Below are 18799 nucleotides of genomic sequence, written 5' to 3'. Positions count from 1 at the left end.
TATTGACATTAAGCTCTTTCACATAACAAAACTTCTTCACTTTAGATTCTGCACCCAGATTTGGAAGTAGCAGATCATGCTTTCCCCCCTCCACGAACAGCTTTATCCCATTCAAAAATGCTGGTAAGAAGTTTAATATTTAAATTTCAAAACTTTTAAAAAGAGTTGTCCTTTCATTTGTATGGTTGTTAAAGAAGCTGAGCATAATTAAGGTTATATGGACAACTTAGTAAAAAAATGTACCAAGGTAGAACTTAAGAGAATTGCCACTGATTGAGCGATCTTGTAACCTGCTAAGAGAGGAGCCACAGAACAGCACACTCACCAGGAGTGTAACAGGTCTAAGACTGGTCCTTGAGGAGTAATGAGTAAATATAGGACAAAAATCAAAATACAGGTCATAGCCTAGAAAACTGTGCCAAACTTTGAATTAAGCAAAGTTAAAATAAAGAAGCTTACAAAAAATGGAAACAGATTGTTGACAACAGGAGAGAATCAGTGTGACAACGGGAGAGAATCAGTAAGGGATTTACTGAAGCTTTAAATTTCCTTACAATTCAAAATTCTTTAATTTTATATAGCTTAAAATCCTTTTTTTTTTAAGCTGTAACTTAGTAATTTAAGAATAGATTTTTATAAATCATATATACTTTGGAAGAATTATATAAGCTTTTGGAATCTTGAGGGTTTTTTTTTCCTCTCTTGTATTTGTGACTAATCATTTTGATGAATGTAAAAATCAAATGACTTGACAAATATGTTCTAACATGGTGTAAGTGCAGACTCAGTGAATTATTCTATGATGAAAATCGCATAAACAGAGGCAAGTTTCATTTGTTTTAAATGTAAGAAGTAACTATTTAATAGCCTAGACTGTCCCAACAGTGGAATAGACTAGGTACCCATTTTCAGGGCTACTACAAATGAGACTTTGTGTGTAGGAAACACAGACAGATTTACTAAATAATCTCTCAGGTTATTTCCAACTTTTTGACTTTGTGATATTTCATTTGTTTTTAAAGAAATTCACTTTCTTAAGATATTTCTTATATTTTCAGGATAAAGAAGTGCGTGCCATTTTTCTTAGGTTATTTGCACAACTTTTCCAAGGATATAGATCATGTCTACAGCTGATAAGGATTCACTCTGAACCAGTAATACATTTTCACAAGGTAAAATACAATACTGTATTGTATATGTACAAAATATAAATTCTAATTTAATGAAGCAACTTGGTCATCTTTTCCTAGCCATGTATTTTTTACCTTAATTTATCGAAAGTGTTTAAAATCTCTGCTTTGTGTGGTTAGATGATAATTTAAAATAATTCTTTGGAATTGGAATGTTTTCCTTTAGAATATATTAAATGTAAATCAGGTTATTTTTTAAAGATTGAGTGTTACACATTTTTCCTCCTGCTTTATAGAAAATTCATTTTTATTCTTCCCAATACATGTAATCATTCAAGCCTTCAAAACTTTTTTTTTTAAAAATGTATTTCATGGGCCTCCCCTGGTGGCGCAGCGGTTGAGCGCTGGTCTGTGAAGCTGCAGCACCGGTTTGATCCCTGGCCGCTGGCGAGGGTCCCACATGGCGCGCAGACCTCTCATGCTGCACCCGCTACCCCCCTCAGTAGTGTATTTTGTCAGTCTGCCTGCCTGTTCTGTTCCCAGCTCTGGCTCTGGTGAATTATCTCACCCTCCCGTGCTTCTGACTGTACCCAGTGCTTATATAAATGAAGAAATAAATCTTTAAAAATAAATAAATAAATAAATAAAACTGCATTTCATAATAACACATTTATTCAGGCTTTGGTCTTTCTGTATTTCTGTTTTGACCATTCACATAGCACTAAATGATAAATTACTCATCTCAAATTTTCTTTATTACAGACAGCTTTCTTAGGACAGCGTGGTTTGGTTGAGAATGATTTTCTCACTAAAGTTCTCAATGGAATGGCATTTGCAGGTTTTGTTTCAGAAAGAGGCCCTCCCTATAGATCCTGTGATCTCTTCGATGAGGTATAGTTCTTATCAAATAAATGCACTATTTATAGAAAAAGCTAGTTAAAAGTAGAGTAATATTTAAAAAACTAAAAGTTATAAATACATTATAAATTATATATCAAATAATCCAAATATTTATTTACTATCATGCTTACCAGATCTTGGTATTTAAAGTGTAGTTTAGAAAATTAGGGGAAAAAGTAAATTATATGATGTCTCAGAAGTGTATAAAAAATCTCAAGCAACTGAATTTTAAATAGTTGATTAAAATCTTTTTGAAAAATTGGGAGCAAATATATATAGAACTCTTAATTTTTGAAAACAATAATACCTTGGTTCCTTTATCAGTTTCATGGAAAGGTTCAGTTTAATGTTATTTCAAACTACAGTTACATTTAGTCTTATCTGTGTCCTGGAAAGATGATTTAGCCTGTGGTGTTTTGACTGACCAATAATCAACATTTGTTTAGCCTCTTTGGGAGATATTAAATATATACACAACAGATTTTACTCTCTAAGGAATTGTCGTATAAAGAGAGAATTAGGGCCAATGTGACTGAAAGTAAAGGTGCTGACTTGTGTTAGTTGTGATTTATTTTAAACCATGTTCCCCTTTATCATTTAACTATGTTCCAATAGCACACTTTAGTGGATTGATCAATGATTGTTATTTACATTTTAATTTCTGAAGGATCATCATATTGACACCAATAAATCTAACAGTTTCTTTAAGTCTATTAAAGAAAAAACATGCCTAGCACTCAAGATAGTGGAGAATAGTAACAGTGATCATCTCTTTTTATATAGAGATGATAGGAATCATGGTCTTAACGAATCTTGGTTCAGTGAAGGATGTTTTTTTCTCTGTAAAGATAGTTAGGTATTCACAGATAAGAATGAAAGAAGAGTGCATGCTTTAGTTCTGAGCATGGAGACCTGCACCAAATGTTTAATGAATAACAACACAAAATATATAAAGAGATAAATCTCAGGAGAGATTATCTTGAGGTATACAACCTTTTTCTGAATAGTAATTGATCACTGATTCTCCCATATCAGCATTTAATGTGATTGATCATTTGTCATCTAGTACTAATATATATCAATCTTTAGATCCTGACCTAAATAACTGTTAATATGTTTTATATGATTAAATTAGGTTCTCTCAAAGTCCTTTTCAGTTCCTACATTTTATTAGACTGAAGTATTTTGAAGTAACGTTGGTTTATGTATCTATTTCTTTTCTATCTGAATTTTCTTAGTGACTTCCTCTGTCAGCTTCATTACAACTAATAAGTCAGAAAAATTTTAAGTCCTTCTCCTGCCTGGAGTGCCCTCCCTTTACCTTTCAGTCTAACCATGATTTTCCATTCTTTATACTCTGCTCTTACCTTGCCATCTTCTAGTATACTAGAGAGCAACTAATTTTCATTAAGTTTTATTTTACACTTCTGACTTTATATCACATTATATATGTGTGCATGTGTGTGTATGTACACATGGACACACATACACTATTTAGATTGGAAACAATTATAAAGAAAGAACTTTATCCAAAGTTGCTGTTGAGTCTCCCTTTAGAGTTCATCCAGTTCTGTATTCTGCCTATAGTGATGATTTTTGGTGTTTTATTGTTACTTGAAAGCTACTTATTTGTATTTATGTTTCAACCAAGGACCTAAAAGGAATGAGACACCAGACCTAAGTAATTTCTCCTTCTACCTGATTTGGTCATTTTATTGATTTCCATAAGAATGTTCTTTTGTAGGAAAATAATGTTTGCTTCTGGAGAAAAAAGATCTTCCTTTTCATTTAGCCTGTGGCAGCTTACCACACATACAGATGTCTGAGAAACAGCTTGCATTATGTGTTGTCTTATCTCCATGCTCCTACCAAATAAGCCTCTTGTCTTTGTTGATAGTCTTTCTTAATCCTGACCTAAAATAAGTGAGGCCATAGTTTCAAATTCTATTTGCTTCAGTGAATCTGTTTGTTCCTAGAAGGAATAATCTTTATAATACCCTTCTTTAAAAATCTTTTCTTACTCTGCTCCTTCCCCCCACTCAGTTTTTTTGTCTATACTTTTTTCTCTACTCCAAGTGTATATACTCAAACAGTTCTTCCAGTAAATTAATTTTTAAGGAAATGAACTAGAGTTTATATAATTTGAGGACTAGATAGAATCTAAAGGTTATTTTATTCTTCCATCTTACTTTGACAATAAAAAAACTGAAGCTTAGTAGTGACTCCAGATCACATTGTCAACAGAGGTAGGACTAGAGCCTGAGCAACCTGACTTGAACATTTGGTTCATGTTTTTTGAGTTAGGGAAATGTATGGAGAATTTCTGACCTTCTGGACTCTGAGTGAGGCCTGGAGAATAAGAGGGGGTATCTCTGAGTTCCAGAAATGACTTTTCCCAAGAAGAAATAGGGCCCCAAATCATCAGGGAGAGACCCAGAGATCATGTAAAGACTCAGTTGACTTTGTAACTCTAGAGGTGAAACCCAGTAAAAAATCTATTTTGTTTTAAATAATGATATATTTTCAATGCTTTTTAGATTATAACTTGTGTGAAATTATCAGTTTTCTAATTCAGCATATTTTGGAGTTAACATTTTGCCATTTGATTCTTTTTCCAAGTTGGTAGCTTTTGAAGTAGAGCGAATTAAAGTTGAAGAAAATAACCCACTGAAGATGATAAAACATGTTAGAGAACTCGCCGAGCAACTATTCAAAAATGTAAGCTAAGTATATTTATTTTGCTAATACTCTAAAAAGTAGTAATAAAATAATTTGGTTGAAACACTAAAAAACTTCCTCTTTTGTGTGATCATCTTTTTTTAACTGACTTAAAACCAATTGGACTGTGTTACAAAATATTGCAATTCATACTTTGCATCAAAATAGACCTCATTTTTCAATGTGATTTTCTGGTTAATCACCATAGTATGAGAACATCTTAGTCACAATTTTCCATTTTGTCGTTGTAGTTTTCATTTAGGCTTCCATCTTCCTAAGAACATTTTGAGCATTTTAAGACATAAAGATTTAACTCATTAAAGACAAGTACTACCTTGGACAGAAATGAGCAATGCTTTTAACTTAGCACCATAATTGTGAATTTAGTCAGTAAAATTGCTTTAGTTGCAAGCAGTGGAAAGATGAAAGCCAATTGGCAAGTGACCATACAAACTGAAAGGTGAAAATATTACTTGTATAAAGGAAATGCATTAAGTTTGGGATTTGGTAATATGTAAAATAATCATTCAGACACCAGGAAAGAAGAGGACTTAAGATGAGTGGGACATCACTCTATGTAGAAAAATGGGTTGTAGCTAGTGACTACTAGTTATTTCTCCTGCTTTTGAAGCTTTTCAGTTAAATTATTTTACTAAGATAAGGAAAGTAAGTGGAAAGTATGGTCTTCTAGGGGAAAGTTGAGGGTACATGTAATTTTAAGGAAATATAGTTTAGGATTTGGGCTCAGTATCCTGGTATTGTTTGGCTCAATTATTTGAATAGGTGGACCTTTTTGGGCATTAGGGTATTAGTCACTGCTTCACTGCTTTGACACATGTATTTGAAATCTAAGAACCAAAGGCAGAAATACTGAAATGTATTTATTTTATATTCGGTTATTTTAAAATTTGATTTCTGAAGTTATTTTAAATTTTATCTTGAACTGATACGCTACACTCCACATATTACTATGTTTAATATAACAAGTCTATTTCTTGAATAGTAAATGAAAATTTGAAAAAAAAAAGGAGATCTATCCAAAGGAAAATATGTGTTCTACGTTGATGTCATTTATAATGGCTGTGTAAAACTAATGTAAAGCATAACCACATGAAATATTTCTGTTGGTCTATTTTGATAATAGTAAATATTAAGTTTGTTTAGCAGGACATACCAGGCATGGAATTAAGCATTTATATATAATTTCTAATCCTTATAACAACAGCATAAGATGGGTATCAGCCCCCCATTTTGCTGGGGATAATTGGCTTAGGATTGTATAGCTATTAAGTGATTGAATCCAGAACTTTAAGAGTCAGGCATTCTCATCTACCCAATTCTACAGTGTTGTTATGACCAATCACAAATATAGTGATGTTTCCAATGACTGAGTTTACTCTCTTCTTTGTAAAGAGAGTATTTGATCTTGAAATAACCCTGTGAGATAGACAGAACAGAGGAATGTTGAGATAGAGGGAAAAAGGATTTTTTTCCTTGCCCACTATGATTAAGTGAGGGATGTCAATGTAGAGTAAAATATCAAATGGAAATTAGTTTGAGATTCTGTACTGATCCCTTTAATAGATGAGTGATTATTTCTTCGGTCTTCACAAGACTATTCCAGAACTGCAAAATTTTATAGCCAGTAAGTGACCAGAAATAGGGTTCTGAAACAGGTTTACATGACTGAGTACCAATTTATGTAGGGGAATGTGCCAAGTCACTTCAGTGGAAAACAAAGTAAATTTCTTTGTCATTCTAGAACTTAAATTTTATGGTATGTAACTTAACACTAACCCAAAGTGAAACTAAAAGCTGCAATAAAAAATCTAGAATTATGTATTCTTTTTTTGTTTTGTTCTTTTTTTTATTAATTTTTAAAATTTTTTTACATCATTGTTCATTTTTAAACAATGTTTGCTTCCCCCAGCCCCCTCAGGTGTAGTCCCCATAGAATTTAAATTATGTATTCTTAAAGTTAATATAAAATAAACACAGCTCTTATTCCTCATAAACACCACTTTTCTTGTAAAAAGAAAAAATGAGTACCAGGAGGGATTGTATTACACAGTAAGAGAGAAATCACCTTTCAGATGTATTCTAAATTTTTTGAGACTTTTTCAACATTTTCCTTCCACAATATCATTCTATCCTGTTTTATTAATTCTATTCATTTATTATGTATTTGTTAGACACCTACTAGTGCCAGGCATTTTCTAGGCATGTTAGTTCCCTTGTATCCTTGAGAAGAGGGTGCACTTAGACGTTGAATGGGAGCATTTGAGAATCCCCAGTGAATTGTCATCAGACTTTCTGGGATTCTAAGATTTCTCTAGTTCTAAGATTTTAAAGTTCATTATGGTCCTAACATTCCTGATGTGAATGCTTTACAAAGTTAAAAGTGGGGAATGATGGCAGAGTTACTTTCTTGGGTCATGCAGGAAGTTGAGGGGAGGGGAAAGGATGGTCTCAATGCAAGGGAAATAATCCAGATGGTTCTATTTTTAACTAGTCTTTTTTTTTTTTTTTAAAATCACATTTCTAAAATTCCCTTTTGGTAAGCAAGAACCAACCATATAATTTGACTGTTTCCTTATTATTGGGTTAGAATTGAGATCTGGTTATTCTATTCAGATGTTTGTAAAGACTTTATTACACTGAGGTCTGGTATGTGTATCTAGTCTCTCTCTCCTTCACTTCCTTTTGAAGTCCTTCAAAGACAAACCTAAATTTTCCAGTTTCTTCAAACCACTCCTTTATGTTGCTTTTTAGTGAGTAAAGATGAATTGTAGGAATATGACTAGATGAAAGTACAATGAACTATAATTGAGGTTAGCTGCTCTTTTAACTTTCTGGAGTTTCCTGAATAATTAGGACAAGTATTTGGTGACTTTGGTGGAGGAGGGGTGTGGGAAACTGGAGTGAAATAGAAGGAAAATAATAAACCATTAGAGACGAATTAAGTGTTGGCTAGATTTATATACCATGAAGATTATTGGCTAGGCAGCTATTCTTACCATGCCCAGTCACTATTACTATTTCTCCTTATTTTGACTTTTAGAATCTTCACTGTCTATGTGAATCAGACAGTAATTTAATTGAGTGGTCATTGAAAAGCCTATAAATATGAAAATTTGAGAATGTTTTATTCCATTACTCTTATGTTCACGGTCAGACAACTCGAAAAAGTTCAGATTCATTTTGTCATTATTTAACAATTTCTGTTAAGCAGTGTTTCGGTTTGGCTGTATTTGAAAGTATTCATGTAGCTTGCTATCGCACATCGCTCAAAGTATAATTGGTACATATTAAGTAATTATTAAATTCCTGAATTAATATAGGAAGCTTGGTAACCTCTAACAAGTTCACACTGATTTGTCATTGCTGCAACCAGTGTGTAGGAAGAAAAATTTTTTCCCCAATGTTCCTGTTGCCTACTTTGAATTTAAGTAGGGTTGGGTTTTTTGTTTTATTTTGTTTTGCTGTACTTTGCTTTGCTTTTACTTGAAGTGTATCCTCAGTCTTGTTTTCTTTAAGCATTAGTATATATTGTCATTTAGCCTGCCAAAAAAATAAAGAAGACAGAGAAATCTATATTTTCAACACAGATGGTGTATACCATTTTTTCAAGTCTGAGAAAATGCCTATGCTCCCACAAATATAGTATATTCTTAAAACAGGATTGCTTTCTTGGAAATCATTATCCAGTAGTGCATTTTGCCAGCTTTCTTGGACGGTTCATCTTGGTTGCCTTGGACAAATTTGTTACCATGTTAAGTTTTCTAAATACTTGATAATTACATTTATATTTTCTTAATCAAAGATGAATATTTGATTGCTTCTTTGTTCCATTGCAAAATTATGAATTTCCTACTTTAAGAAAATTTAACAACAAAATTGGGCTACAGTTTTTAATTAACTCAGTGATCTTTAAAGGATTGATCAAGATGCATTTGGAGTTGTAAAACCAGATGTTCTAAGAATTTGTTGCGTTCCTCTCATTTCTGCTCTCTTCTCAAGTGTGACCAAGTTGGGTGGTAAGGTGGTGAATGTGTCCTTTATATTTACCTTGCTGCCGTTAGAGGGCAGCAGTGTACAGACATAGCAGCCAGAAAACCAAATACTGGATTTTTTGGATTTGAACTTAACTTGAATCTTCTAAGCACAATTGAATTTAAGTTAGTCATTTCACCCATAGCCTGATGGATTCAATCTTCAGTGTTGAATATTTCTACAGCTACAGGATAGCCTTAACTTTGAACTCTTTTAAAATGATTTTTAAAAAGCTTATTATTTTAAATTATATATGGATTTGGTTTATAATCTTCCAAATTGTTTGCAAGAGTAAAACACTCAATGACAAATAGCTGTAACTTTAAAAGTGATTTGCGGGCCTCCCCCGGTGGCTCAGTGGTTGAGCACTGGGCTGCGAAGCTGCCTGCAGCCTCTGCAGCACAGGTTTGATCCCCAGCCACCGGGCGAGGGTCCCACATGGCACAGAGACCTCTCCCACCGTGTCTGCTGCTCCCCTCAGTCTGCCTGTTCTGCTCCCCACTCTGGCTCTGGTGAATTCTCTCACCCTCCCGCACTTCTGACTGTACCCAGTGCATATATAAATAAATCTTAAAAAAAAAAAAAAAAAAAGAAGTTGAGATCATATACACAAATTTAAAAAAAAAAAAGTGATTTGCATGTAAACCCTTATTGAGTACTATTATTGTGTTTGTTATTATCATTAAAATATAAGTAACTGATGATATGTTTGGAATCTTGGGAGAAAGATGGTCTTAGTTTCATAGGCATGGTGTCATGCCATTGAATATGCTATGAATAACAATTTTTCATATGAATCTACCCTAGACTTTTGGGAAACAACTTTCAGATTTTTTCTGGGGAATTGTGTGTGTGTGTGTGTGTGTGTGTGTGTCTGTGTGTTCCAGAAACTCCTAAAATAACTAATCCTCACAAGAACCTTATGAAGTAGGTACTATATTATTATCTTTATAACAGATCAGAAACTAAAACACAAGTGGTAAGTGTATTGTTATTGTACCAGGTCACACCACTAGTAAGTGACTAAACTGGGTTTTGACCCAGGTGGTCTAACATCAGAGACTATAAACTAAAAATGCTCCATTATACTATTTTTCTCATTGAAGTTTCTAACCTTTCCTCCTAAATGAATTGTCACTTCACCTGTCTCTTGTCACATTTTCACAGGTAGTTCTGTTTCTGAGTTCTCTATTCCATTAACCCTTTTAACCTTTCACTGATACCAGTTGCCATTCTTTATTATTAAGTTTATGTAAGTTTTGATATTCAGAAACTTGACTTCCCCACTTATTCTTGTTCAGGATTACCTGGACTGTTTTGAGATGTTTGATCTTCCTAATAAAGCTTAGAATAAACTTGTCACATTACAGAATTCTGATTAGAAGCAACATGTATGTCCTTATTTTTCAAACAACCTTAAGTCATTTTTAGAACAATATAGAAAAATATATAATAACAGAGATAGATAAAATATAGCTAGAAAAGATATGGGCATCACTGAGGTTTCTACTTTTCTGTGTTTTAGAAAATAATTTATATAATGAAAAATATATTTAAAGTTTTCATTTTTATTGTAAAGAAAATAAGTAAAAACCTAAGTTGGGCCTCCCCAGTGGCGCAGCAGTTGAGCCCTGGGTTGCGAAGCTGCCTGCAGCCTTTGCAGCACCGGTTCGATCCCTGGCCACTGGGCAAGGGTCCCACATGGCGCTCAGACCTCTCCTGCGGCCTGCTGCTTCCCTCAGCAGTGTACTTCGTCAGTCTGCCTGCTCTGTTCTCCCCTCTGGCTCTGGTGAATTCTCTCACCCTCCCGCGCTTCTGACTGTACCCAGTGCTTGTATAAATAAATAAATCTTAAAAAATAAAACCAAAAACCTAAGTAGACTATACCTTAAATGATTTTGTTTTTATTTATTTATTTTATTTATTATTATTTTTTTTAATAGAGGCATGTTTTATTTATTTATTTGTTTGTTTGTTTGTTTTTGTTTATACATGCACTGGGTACAGTCAGAAGCGCCAGAGGGTGAGAGAATTCACCAGAGCGGGGAGCAGAGCAGGCAGAAGGACCGAAGTACACTGCTGAGGGGAGCAGCGGGCGGCAGGAGAGGTCTGCGCGCCATATGGGACCCTCCTCTGGTGGCCGGGGAGCAGCCGGGGATCGAACCGGTGCCGCAGAGGCCGCGGGCAGCTTCGCAACCCAGCGCTCAACCGCTGCGCCACCGGGGAGGCCCTATACCTTAAATGATTTTGATTTAGACCTTAAAATCCATATGAATTACCAGTCCAGCCTGAAGAAAATATTAATGAGCTTTAGAAAATTGATATTTATAATTTTTGAATTGACAAGGCATTGTACTTGAAGAGTAAACTTAGTACTTTTAGAAAATTACAGTTTCAGCATCTGCAGACCAGTGACATTTGTCTGTTGTTAATCTAGTCATAATTTTAGAACATGGAAAGTGGTGATCATGAAGACTTGACATAGAAGTTTACTTATTTTTCCCTCCTTTTACTAATGATATGAGGAAAAAGTACATAGTGTGAATGAGGGGTACTTTGGCAAAAACACATTTTATATCAGATTTCACCTTCTCTGGAACTTTGTAAGAGAAGCTTAACTATACACTTTCTTAGCATATACAATGGGAAAACTTATTTATCCAGCACCATATAACAAATATAGCCAAAACTAGAGCCTACTTTTTTTGATACTCAAAGGAGTTTAATTTTCATCGTGTTGTTGAGGTATACAGATGGTTAGGACCCAGTTTCTTCTTTATCTATATCTGGTCCAAATAAACTAAAAAGAATTGTGAGGAGTAGCTCTAGTAGATGATAGCTGGCCATTTAATGTAGAGAATGTATGGAATAGTTTTCGGTTTAATCTACAATATGAATAACATAGGTTTGAGGGGTAAGTGGAGGATAGAATTTTCTGGTTGCAAAGGATAAATGCTAGAATTATTCTGAGAATGGTGATAAAGCAACCTTCTATAGAGAACTTTATAAAATGGGTATATTTCACTCTGTAGTATTTGAAATATAATCCTACTTAATCAACTGACTGGATAAAAGTCATTCATCCCTAAATGTCTATGAAGATATTAGCTGACAAGTTAATAATTGCAGTCCTAACATGTGTTGGATATTATTTCCAACTCATTTGGTAACAGTAAGAAGTAATTTAGGGTGCCTGCTATTTTCCAGACAGTTTCTAGGTGCAGTAGGTACATAGAGTAGAAAAAATATTTTTTGACTGCCTGAAGTGTCTGTCATTGTGGAGCTTCATTTTAGTAAGAAAAGACAGATAGTTAACAAGTTAAACAAAATTTATGGTATGTGAGAGGATGATAGTGCTAAAAAAAAAAAAAGAAAATATACTAATAAGGGTAAGGAGTATGCTTGGCGTAATTTTAGATAGAGTAGTAAATAAAGATGGTATTTAAGCAAACAAGACAGCAAGGATGGGGAGGGGCATTCTAGACAGGGAACAATTAAATGCAAAGCCTTTGAGGTAGAAACAAGAAGGCCTGTGTGGCTAGAGCAGAATGAATAATGAAAAAAGCTGTATGACATGGTCTTATAGAAAGGCTAGATCTCATGAAGTCTTCTAAATTATTTTAGAACTTTGGACTTTACTCTGAATGAGATGGAAAGCTATTTGAATGAACAGAGTATTTAGGTTATAATCTTACGTTTTTAACTTGACTATGCAATGTTAAGTATAGGGTGAGGGTGAGGGAAGGGGCAAGAGTAGAAAAAGCAGGGTCCAGTTAGGAGATGACAGTACTGTAATGTGAGAGATGCTGACTTGAACTTGAGTAATGTGAGAGATGCTGACTTGAACCACAAGGGAATGTTGAAAAGTGCTCAAGTGATAACCATTTTAAAGGTAAACGCTAAAAAGTTTTCAGGGGAATGGATAATTGGGTATTAGAGAAAGGCAGTAAAGATGACTCTAAACTTTTCATAGGAGTGATTGAAAAAATAATATGCTATTTACTGAAGTAGGGAACACAGTAGAAAACAGATTTGGAAGATTTTGAATATATTTAAAACAGATTTTGAATATATTTAAGATGTTATTTTAAATCCAAGTAGAAATACTATGTCTACACATTGTAGAAACCTCAATTTGAGATAAAAATTTGTGAATCATTGGTGTTTTATTTTTTAAAGAGATGAGATAGGAAGTGATCACCAAGGAAGTGGGTAAAAATAGATAAGAGGCCCAAATAGTTATGGATCCCTGGGGTGTCCTTATAATTAAGAGATTAGAGAGATGAAAATAGACAAAAGATGTAATAATAGAAACCAAGTGAAGAAAGTGCTCTTGGAAGAGTAAGAATAGTGATCAGCTATATTACATGCTGCTGATCATGTAAGAAACAAGATTCTGGTACTTTATATTTCATGGCATATTTTTGAATTTATGTGCAGTCTCCCATCTGTCTGATTTTAGTTTGTCTCCCTCTTAGCTCCTACTCCCTTCCTGACAATTTGCCATTGTTACTTTAACTTTGGAATAATTTCACCTATATTTGATGTTGCAGGAGAATCCAAATCCTCATATGGCATTCCAGAAAGTTCCACGTCCAACAGAAGGATCCCACTTGCGTGTTCATATTCTTCCTTTCCCAAAAATTAATGAAACCCGGGTACAGGAATTAATACAGGAAAACCTTGCTAAGAACCAAAATGCACCTCCTGCTTCTCGAGTGGAAAAGAGATGTGTTGTGCCAGCAGGTCCACCTGTTGGTATGTATTTGTCTATTTGTTCAGAATTGTGCAACCATTTTCACTATCTGATTTCAGAACATTTCATTTCCCCAAATAGAAATACCCATTAGCAGTCATTCCCCAAAACTACTCCTTTCCTAGCTTTAGGCATTAATCTATTTTCTGTTTTTATAGATTTACCATTTCTGGATTTTTAAAATAAAGATATAATACATGATCTTTTGCTTCTTTCTTTAACAAAGTATTTTCAGTGTTCATTCATGTAGCATGTATCAGTACTTCATTGCTTTTTATAGCTGAATAATATCCCATTGTATGGATATATACCACATTTTATTATCCATTATTCATTTAGTGGATATTTGGGTTGTTTCTCCTTTGGAGCTACTATGAAAAATGCTGCTGTGAGTATTCATGTGTGTGTTTTTATGTGGACATGTTTTTAGATCTCTTAGGTATATACCGAGGTATAAAATTGCTAGGTCATATGATAAATCTCTGATGTTTAGAGAAGTGTCAGGTTGCAAACAGCTGTACCATATGGATGTTCTGATTTCTCCACATCCACTAAAGATGTAGAACTTCTCCTCCTCTGCCCCACCACTTACTCCTTTGACCCTTTTCCCATTCATTCCCACTTCATCTCAAAAACCTCACTTTGATTATTGTTTGATTTATTACTTGATCTGCTTTGAATCCTTATTTTACTCATATATGTAAAATTGTCTAATATTTGTCTTTATCTTTCTGACTTTATTACACGTAATTCCCTCAAGCTCCTTATAGCTTCTTACATTGTGTCCTTATATTTTGTTGTAAATGGTAATATTTCATCTTTCCTTGCACCCGATCTTAGAGAAAAGGCTTTTGCTTTTTCACCATTGTATGATGTTTACTGTGGGTTTGTCATGTATGGTATTATGAGTCTCTTGATTTAAGAATTAAAGTTAAAAATAGATGTTTACCTTTGCTTAATATAATTTTACTTTGCAATATGAATTACATGAGTAAAGAGTAGCAATGGAATTTATGCTGTGAATTATCCTCAATATACTATAGATTAACATGACACTTCAAAACCTAAAATGTCATCAAGTAATGAAATGGAATATCTTCAATGCCATGCAGCAAAGGGGGGGGGGGAAATGAATTTGAAGTGTTGGTCGTAGAAATAGTTATAATCATGTAAACTATAAGCAGTAATCTTCCTTTGCTTTTGTAAATGCCAAAAGTTAAATTTATTTGTGTTTTCTTTGTATTCCTTTATTAGTTTCAATAATGGATAAGGTGACAACAGTTTTCAATAGTGCACAGAGATTGGAAGTTGTTAGAAACTGCATCTCATTCATATTTGAAAATAAAACATTGGAGACTGAAAAGGTAATAAAATGCCATCTTTCCCAAGCAAACATTCATCATTTCCCTTTCAGATGTAGATGTTCAGTTGGTCAGCTGCCTTCTAATTCACCAATTCCTTTCCTTCAGTGCCCTTGCCTTGTTTTGATCATGTTCAGTGAACAGTGTCTAAGATCTAAAATCTTAGCCAAATCATTTATGACTACCAGAGAAATATTAATAGTCACTCTTTTTTTCTTCAAACTTTGGAACATTGTTTATTAAATCCTATTTGGGCCTACTTTTTTTTAGAAGCTTTAAATGTAATTTTATTTATTACTAAGAATCTAGTTAGTATCAGCTACAAATAATAGAAACTTTAGCATTGATGTAAACGTGCCTCATTAATGTACATTTTCCTACCTTCTTTAATACAACATGTTTCCAACACAATGTAACCTTTCTCAGAGGTTTACCACAGTTGAATGTCTACTACCCCAGGCTAGTAAAGCATGTAAAGAGTCAAGTTTTTACCGTTACACTAAATGAGCGCTAGCCTCTTTATGTTTTGAGGTTTTTTTTGGTTTCCATTTTTTCTTATGTCTTATTTTTTTCTTATGTTTATGAAGTTTTACACTTTCTTTTGTTTCTCTTACTTTCCTCTTTCACATCCTATTTGTTGTTATACCTGCCTGTAAAAACATTATACCTCCTACTCTCAGCTTTTGAACAAAGAGCAAATTTAGTTTTCAAAGTTAAGTAAACCTGTTACTTTATGTAAAGTCTATTGACTAGACATTCAATAATGAACTGAAACAGGCATTTATATGGGAATGAAGTTAAATAGTTTTAATATGTGAACCCAGATATTTCTTGCTTTGAATCCTTTTATTTCTTTTGCTTTTAGACTGAGGAGAAGAGATTGTAGAATTTTCCAGTTATGTATTAAACCTGACAATGATTAAATAGCTGACCAGTTTAAAAGTATTGAATCACTTGTTTTTCTTTGTCATTTTAAATTTTCCTTTTATTCTAGCCATGGAAACATGGCCATTTATTGAAAGAAGTTTGTCCGTGGTCTTAACAATTACTTTGGTGACCATAGTTTTGATGAGTTGTTTTTTTTTGTCTTTTTTTTTTTTTTTGTGAAGGTTAATGGTTTTAAATGTATTCCATTACTTATTTTTTACTGTGACTTATAAGTAAAAAGAATTATAAATCCATCTAGTTTATATTTTTATTAACAGTCAACTCTGTTCTGGGAGCTTAATTCTACTTACAACTGTTAAATGGTTTATATACTCAGTTTTCAATGTGATTGAAAATTATTTTTTCCAGCTGTACCCTCTCATTTACTTCTGTCTCACTTGTCTTCAGACCCTTCCTGCTGCACTGAGAGCCCTTAAAGGAAAGGCAGCAAGACAGTGTCTCACTGATGAATTGGGTTTGCATGTCCAGCAAAACCGGGCAATATTAGACCATCAGCAGTTTGATTACATAATAAGGATGATGAACTGTACGCTACAGGTAATTTTTTTGTTTTGTTTTTTATTAATGAAGTACCACTGGTTTACATCTTCATTAATATTTTGACAATATGGGATATCTCCCCTTAGGTGTGGTCATCATAGCTTTTCTACCAAAGCACCCATACTCCTCCACAATAGTCCATTGTGTTCTTCACCCCACCCTCTGCCCCTGTTCTCATCCTCCCTCTTGCCTCCTCCCCCTTGGATGCCTCAGATCTATGGTCACTTTTTTAAGGATTGGTTTTACAGTCTGTCTTTGTTTGACCCTTTGTTTGGTTTCTCTAGATTCCATGTATAAGTGACACCATCCACTATTTATCTTTCTCTTCTTTGTTTATATTTCACTTAGCATAATCTCTTCCAGCTCCATCCATTATTGTTGAAAATGGCATGAGTTTATCTTTTTTGATCACTGAGCAGTATTCCATTGTGTATATATACCACGCCCTCTTAGTCCACTCATCTGTTTTTGGGCATTTAGGTTTTTTTCCATATCTTGGCTATTGTAAATAGGGCTGTAATAAACATAAGAGTGCAGTTCAAATTAGTTTTCTTTGTGTGTTCTTTGGGTAGATGCTTAGAAATGGAATTTTTTGATCCTATGGCAGATCCATTTTCAGTCTTTCGAGGAACCTCCACATTGCCTTTTATAGGGCCTGGACCAGTCTACATTCCCAACAACGGTGTGGAAGGTTCCTTTTTCTCCACAGCCTCACCAGCACTTGTTGTTTCTGTGTTGTTGTTTTTTTGTTGTTGTTGTTGTTGTTTTAATGTGGGCCATTTTCACAAGTGTGAGTTGGTAACTCATTGTAGTTTTGATTTGCGTTTTCTTGATGATAAGTGATAAACACTTTTTCATGCACCTGTGGACCATCTCTACAGGTAATTTTTAATTCTTTCACATTATCCCTTTTATTTGAGAATCTTATTTTTCCAGGAGATTAAATAATTACTGGTATGTCACCAGTTCTTAAATCATCTAGAGCTAATAGGATAGACAGTCAGTAACCATACCATTTCTGTCAGAAACATGTATCACTTGGCATAAATATTAAGAGTTTTCACTAATAAAATATTAGATTATCTTAATAGTTTTTTAAGTTACCTTTCTGAGAATAAGTCATTGTTAAAAATTAAGTTAATATATTACTGTCTGTATTCATGCTAGTGCTTTTCAGCCAGTTTTCAGTTGTACTTTTAAGACAGGACAATAAATGATAGATAATCCACTTGATAAATGAATTTGCTCTGTTCAGTATTTACTAATCACTTTTTGTATCTGTAAAATACAAAAAAAAAAAACCTTTCTAGTTGGCTTCAAAATATTTATATCATCTTACAAGATAAATTTTTCTCACAAAATAATGAAGACAAATTAGGTGATTTCCCGATTCCTTGTAATTGGTATAACTACAAAAACTGTTTTAGGAGTTTTGTTTTTCAAGAACTAAAGGCTTTCTCTACAGTTAATTTTAGCATATACTAATTAGTAAATCGCAGCGTACTGGTGAGCATTTCCCATGTTCATTGGAATAATATTTCTGGGGGAAAAAGGAGTATGCATAGTTTTTTTGCTGCTTTCAGATATACCTGGACTGATAAGCACTCAATATTTTATAATTCATTGTTTTATAAATACATAGATTCTGTTTTCATTCCAGCACATGCTGTTCCTTAACATTAGAGATTCTTCTCACTTATCACTAGTGTTATTTTATTAAGTCAGTATTCTTATTTTAATGAGTTATTTATTACCGACATGGGGTTTATATGTATTTATATTCTTCTTATAACACCATCACTTGTGGATTTAACATGACATTCTTAATTTTTACAAAAGCATAGAGTTTCAAGGCATAGAAGCCAAACATCTGTGTTGGTGTTTTAAGAAAGAAATATTAATTAAATGAACTAATTTTTAGGTAGTGATTCAAAAACTTTAGTCATTTGGTTTTCATAGTCTTGAAGTTATTTTGTCTTTCCTTCCTCAAGGGAAAATTAAATGGAACATGAGTACTGCCAAGGGGCTATTTTGTTTGTCAGGTTCTTTCAGCCAGGATGAGTTTTCAAAGGACTGATTTATAAAGCTTATAGACTATTCCTATATACCACCTCATTTTAAGTAACATCATATTTCAGTATTTATTATGAGATGCTATAAATCCCAAAATATCATGGCCTTAAGTTTTTCTATTTTTAGTAGGTTTATGATTAAAACTTTTTCAGTGTCAAGATCTTAGCTGAGATCTTTTAACAATAAATTATAATTTATTTTTTTTTAATTTTTTTTAATAGAGGCATGTTTTATTTATTTATTTGTTTGTTTGTTTTGTTTATACATGCACTGGGTACAGTCAGAGCACGGGAGGGTAAGAGAGTTCACCAGAGCCAGAG

The 18799-nt window shown here is 33.5% G+C and overlaps 1 protein-coding gene across 3 annotated transcripts in view; it reads left to right on the top strand.

The window, feature by feature from the left end:
* The window catches only part of SBF2 (SET binding factor 2), a 388242-nt gene that overhangs the window by 163786 nt on the left and 205657 nt on the right, over positions 1 to 18799 (top strand). For all 3 annotated transcript variants that reach the window (XM_037522653.2, XM_054699369.1, XM_037522656.2), the window contains exons 10-16: positions 46 to 123; positions 1059 to 1172; positions 1893 to 2021; positions 4650 to 4748; positions 13355 to 13559; positions 14812 to 14921; positions 16254 to 16403. In XM_037522653.2, the coding sequence (XP_037378550.1) occupies positions 46 to 123; positions 1059 to 1172; positions 1893 to 2021; positions 4650 to 4748; positions 13355 to 13559; positions 14812 to 14921; positions 16254 to 16403 (885 nt within the window). The remainder of the gene's footprint in view (positions 1 to 45; positions 124 to 1058; positions 1173 to 1892; positions 2022 to 4649; positions 4749 to 13354; positions 13560 to 14811; positions 14922 to 16253; positions 16404 to 18799) is intronic.

This window comes from Talpa occidentalis, unplaced genomic scaffold (genome assembly GCF_014898055.3).
Source record: "Talpa occidentalis isolate TD23 unplaced genomic scaffold, MPIMG_talOcc4v2.1 talOcc4.3, whole genome shotgun sequence".
NCBI classification, from domain to species: domain Eukaryota; kingdom Metazoa; phylum Chordata; class Mammalia; order Eulipotyphla; family Talpidae; genus Talpa; species Talpa occidentalis.
This window is presented reverse-complemented; position numbering and strand designations above follow the sequence as displayed.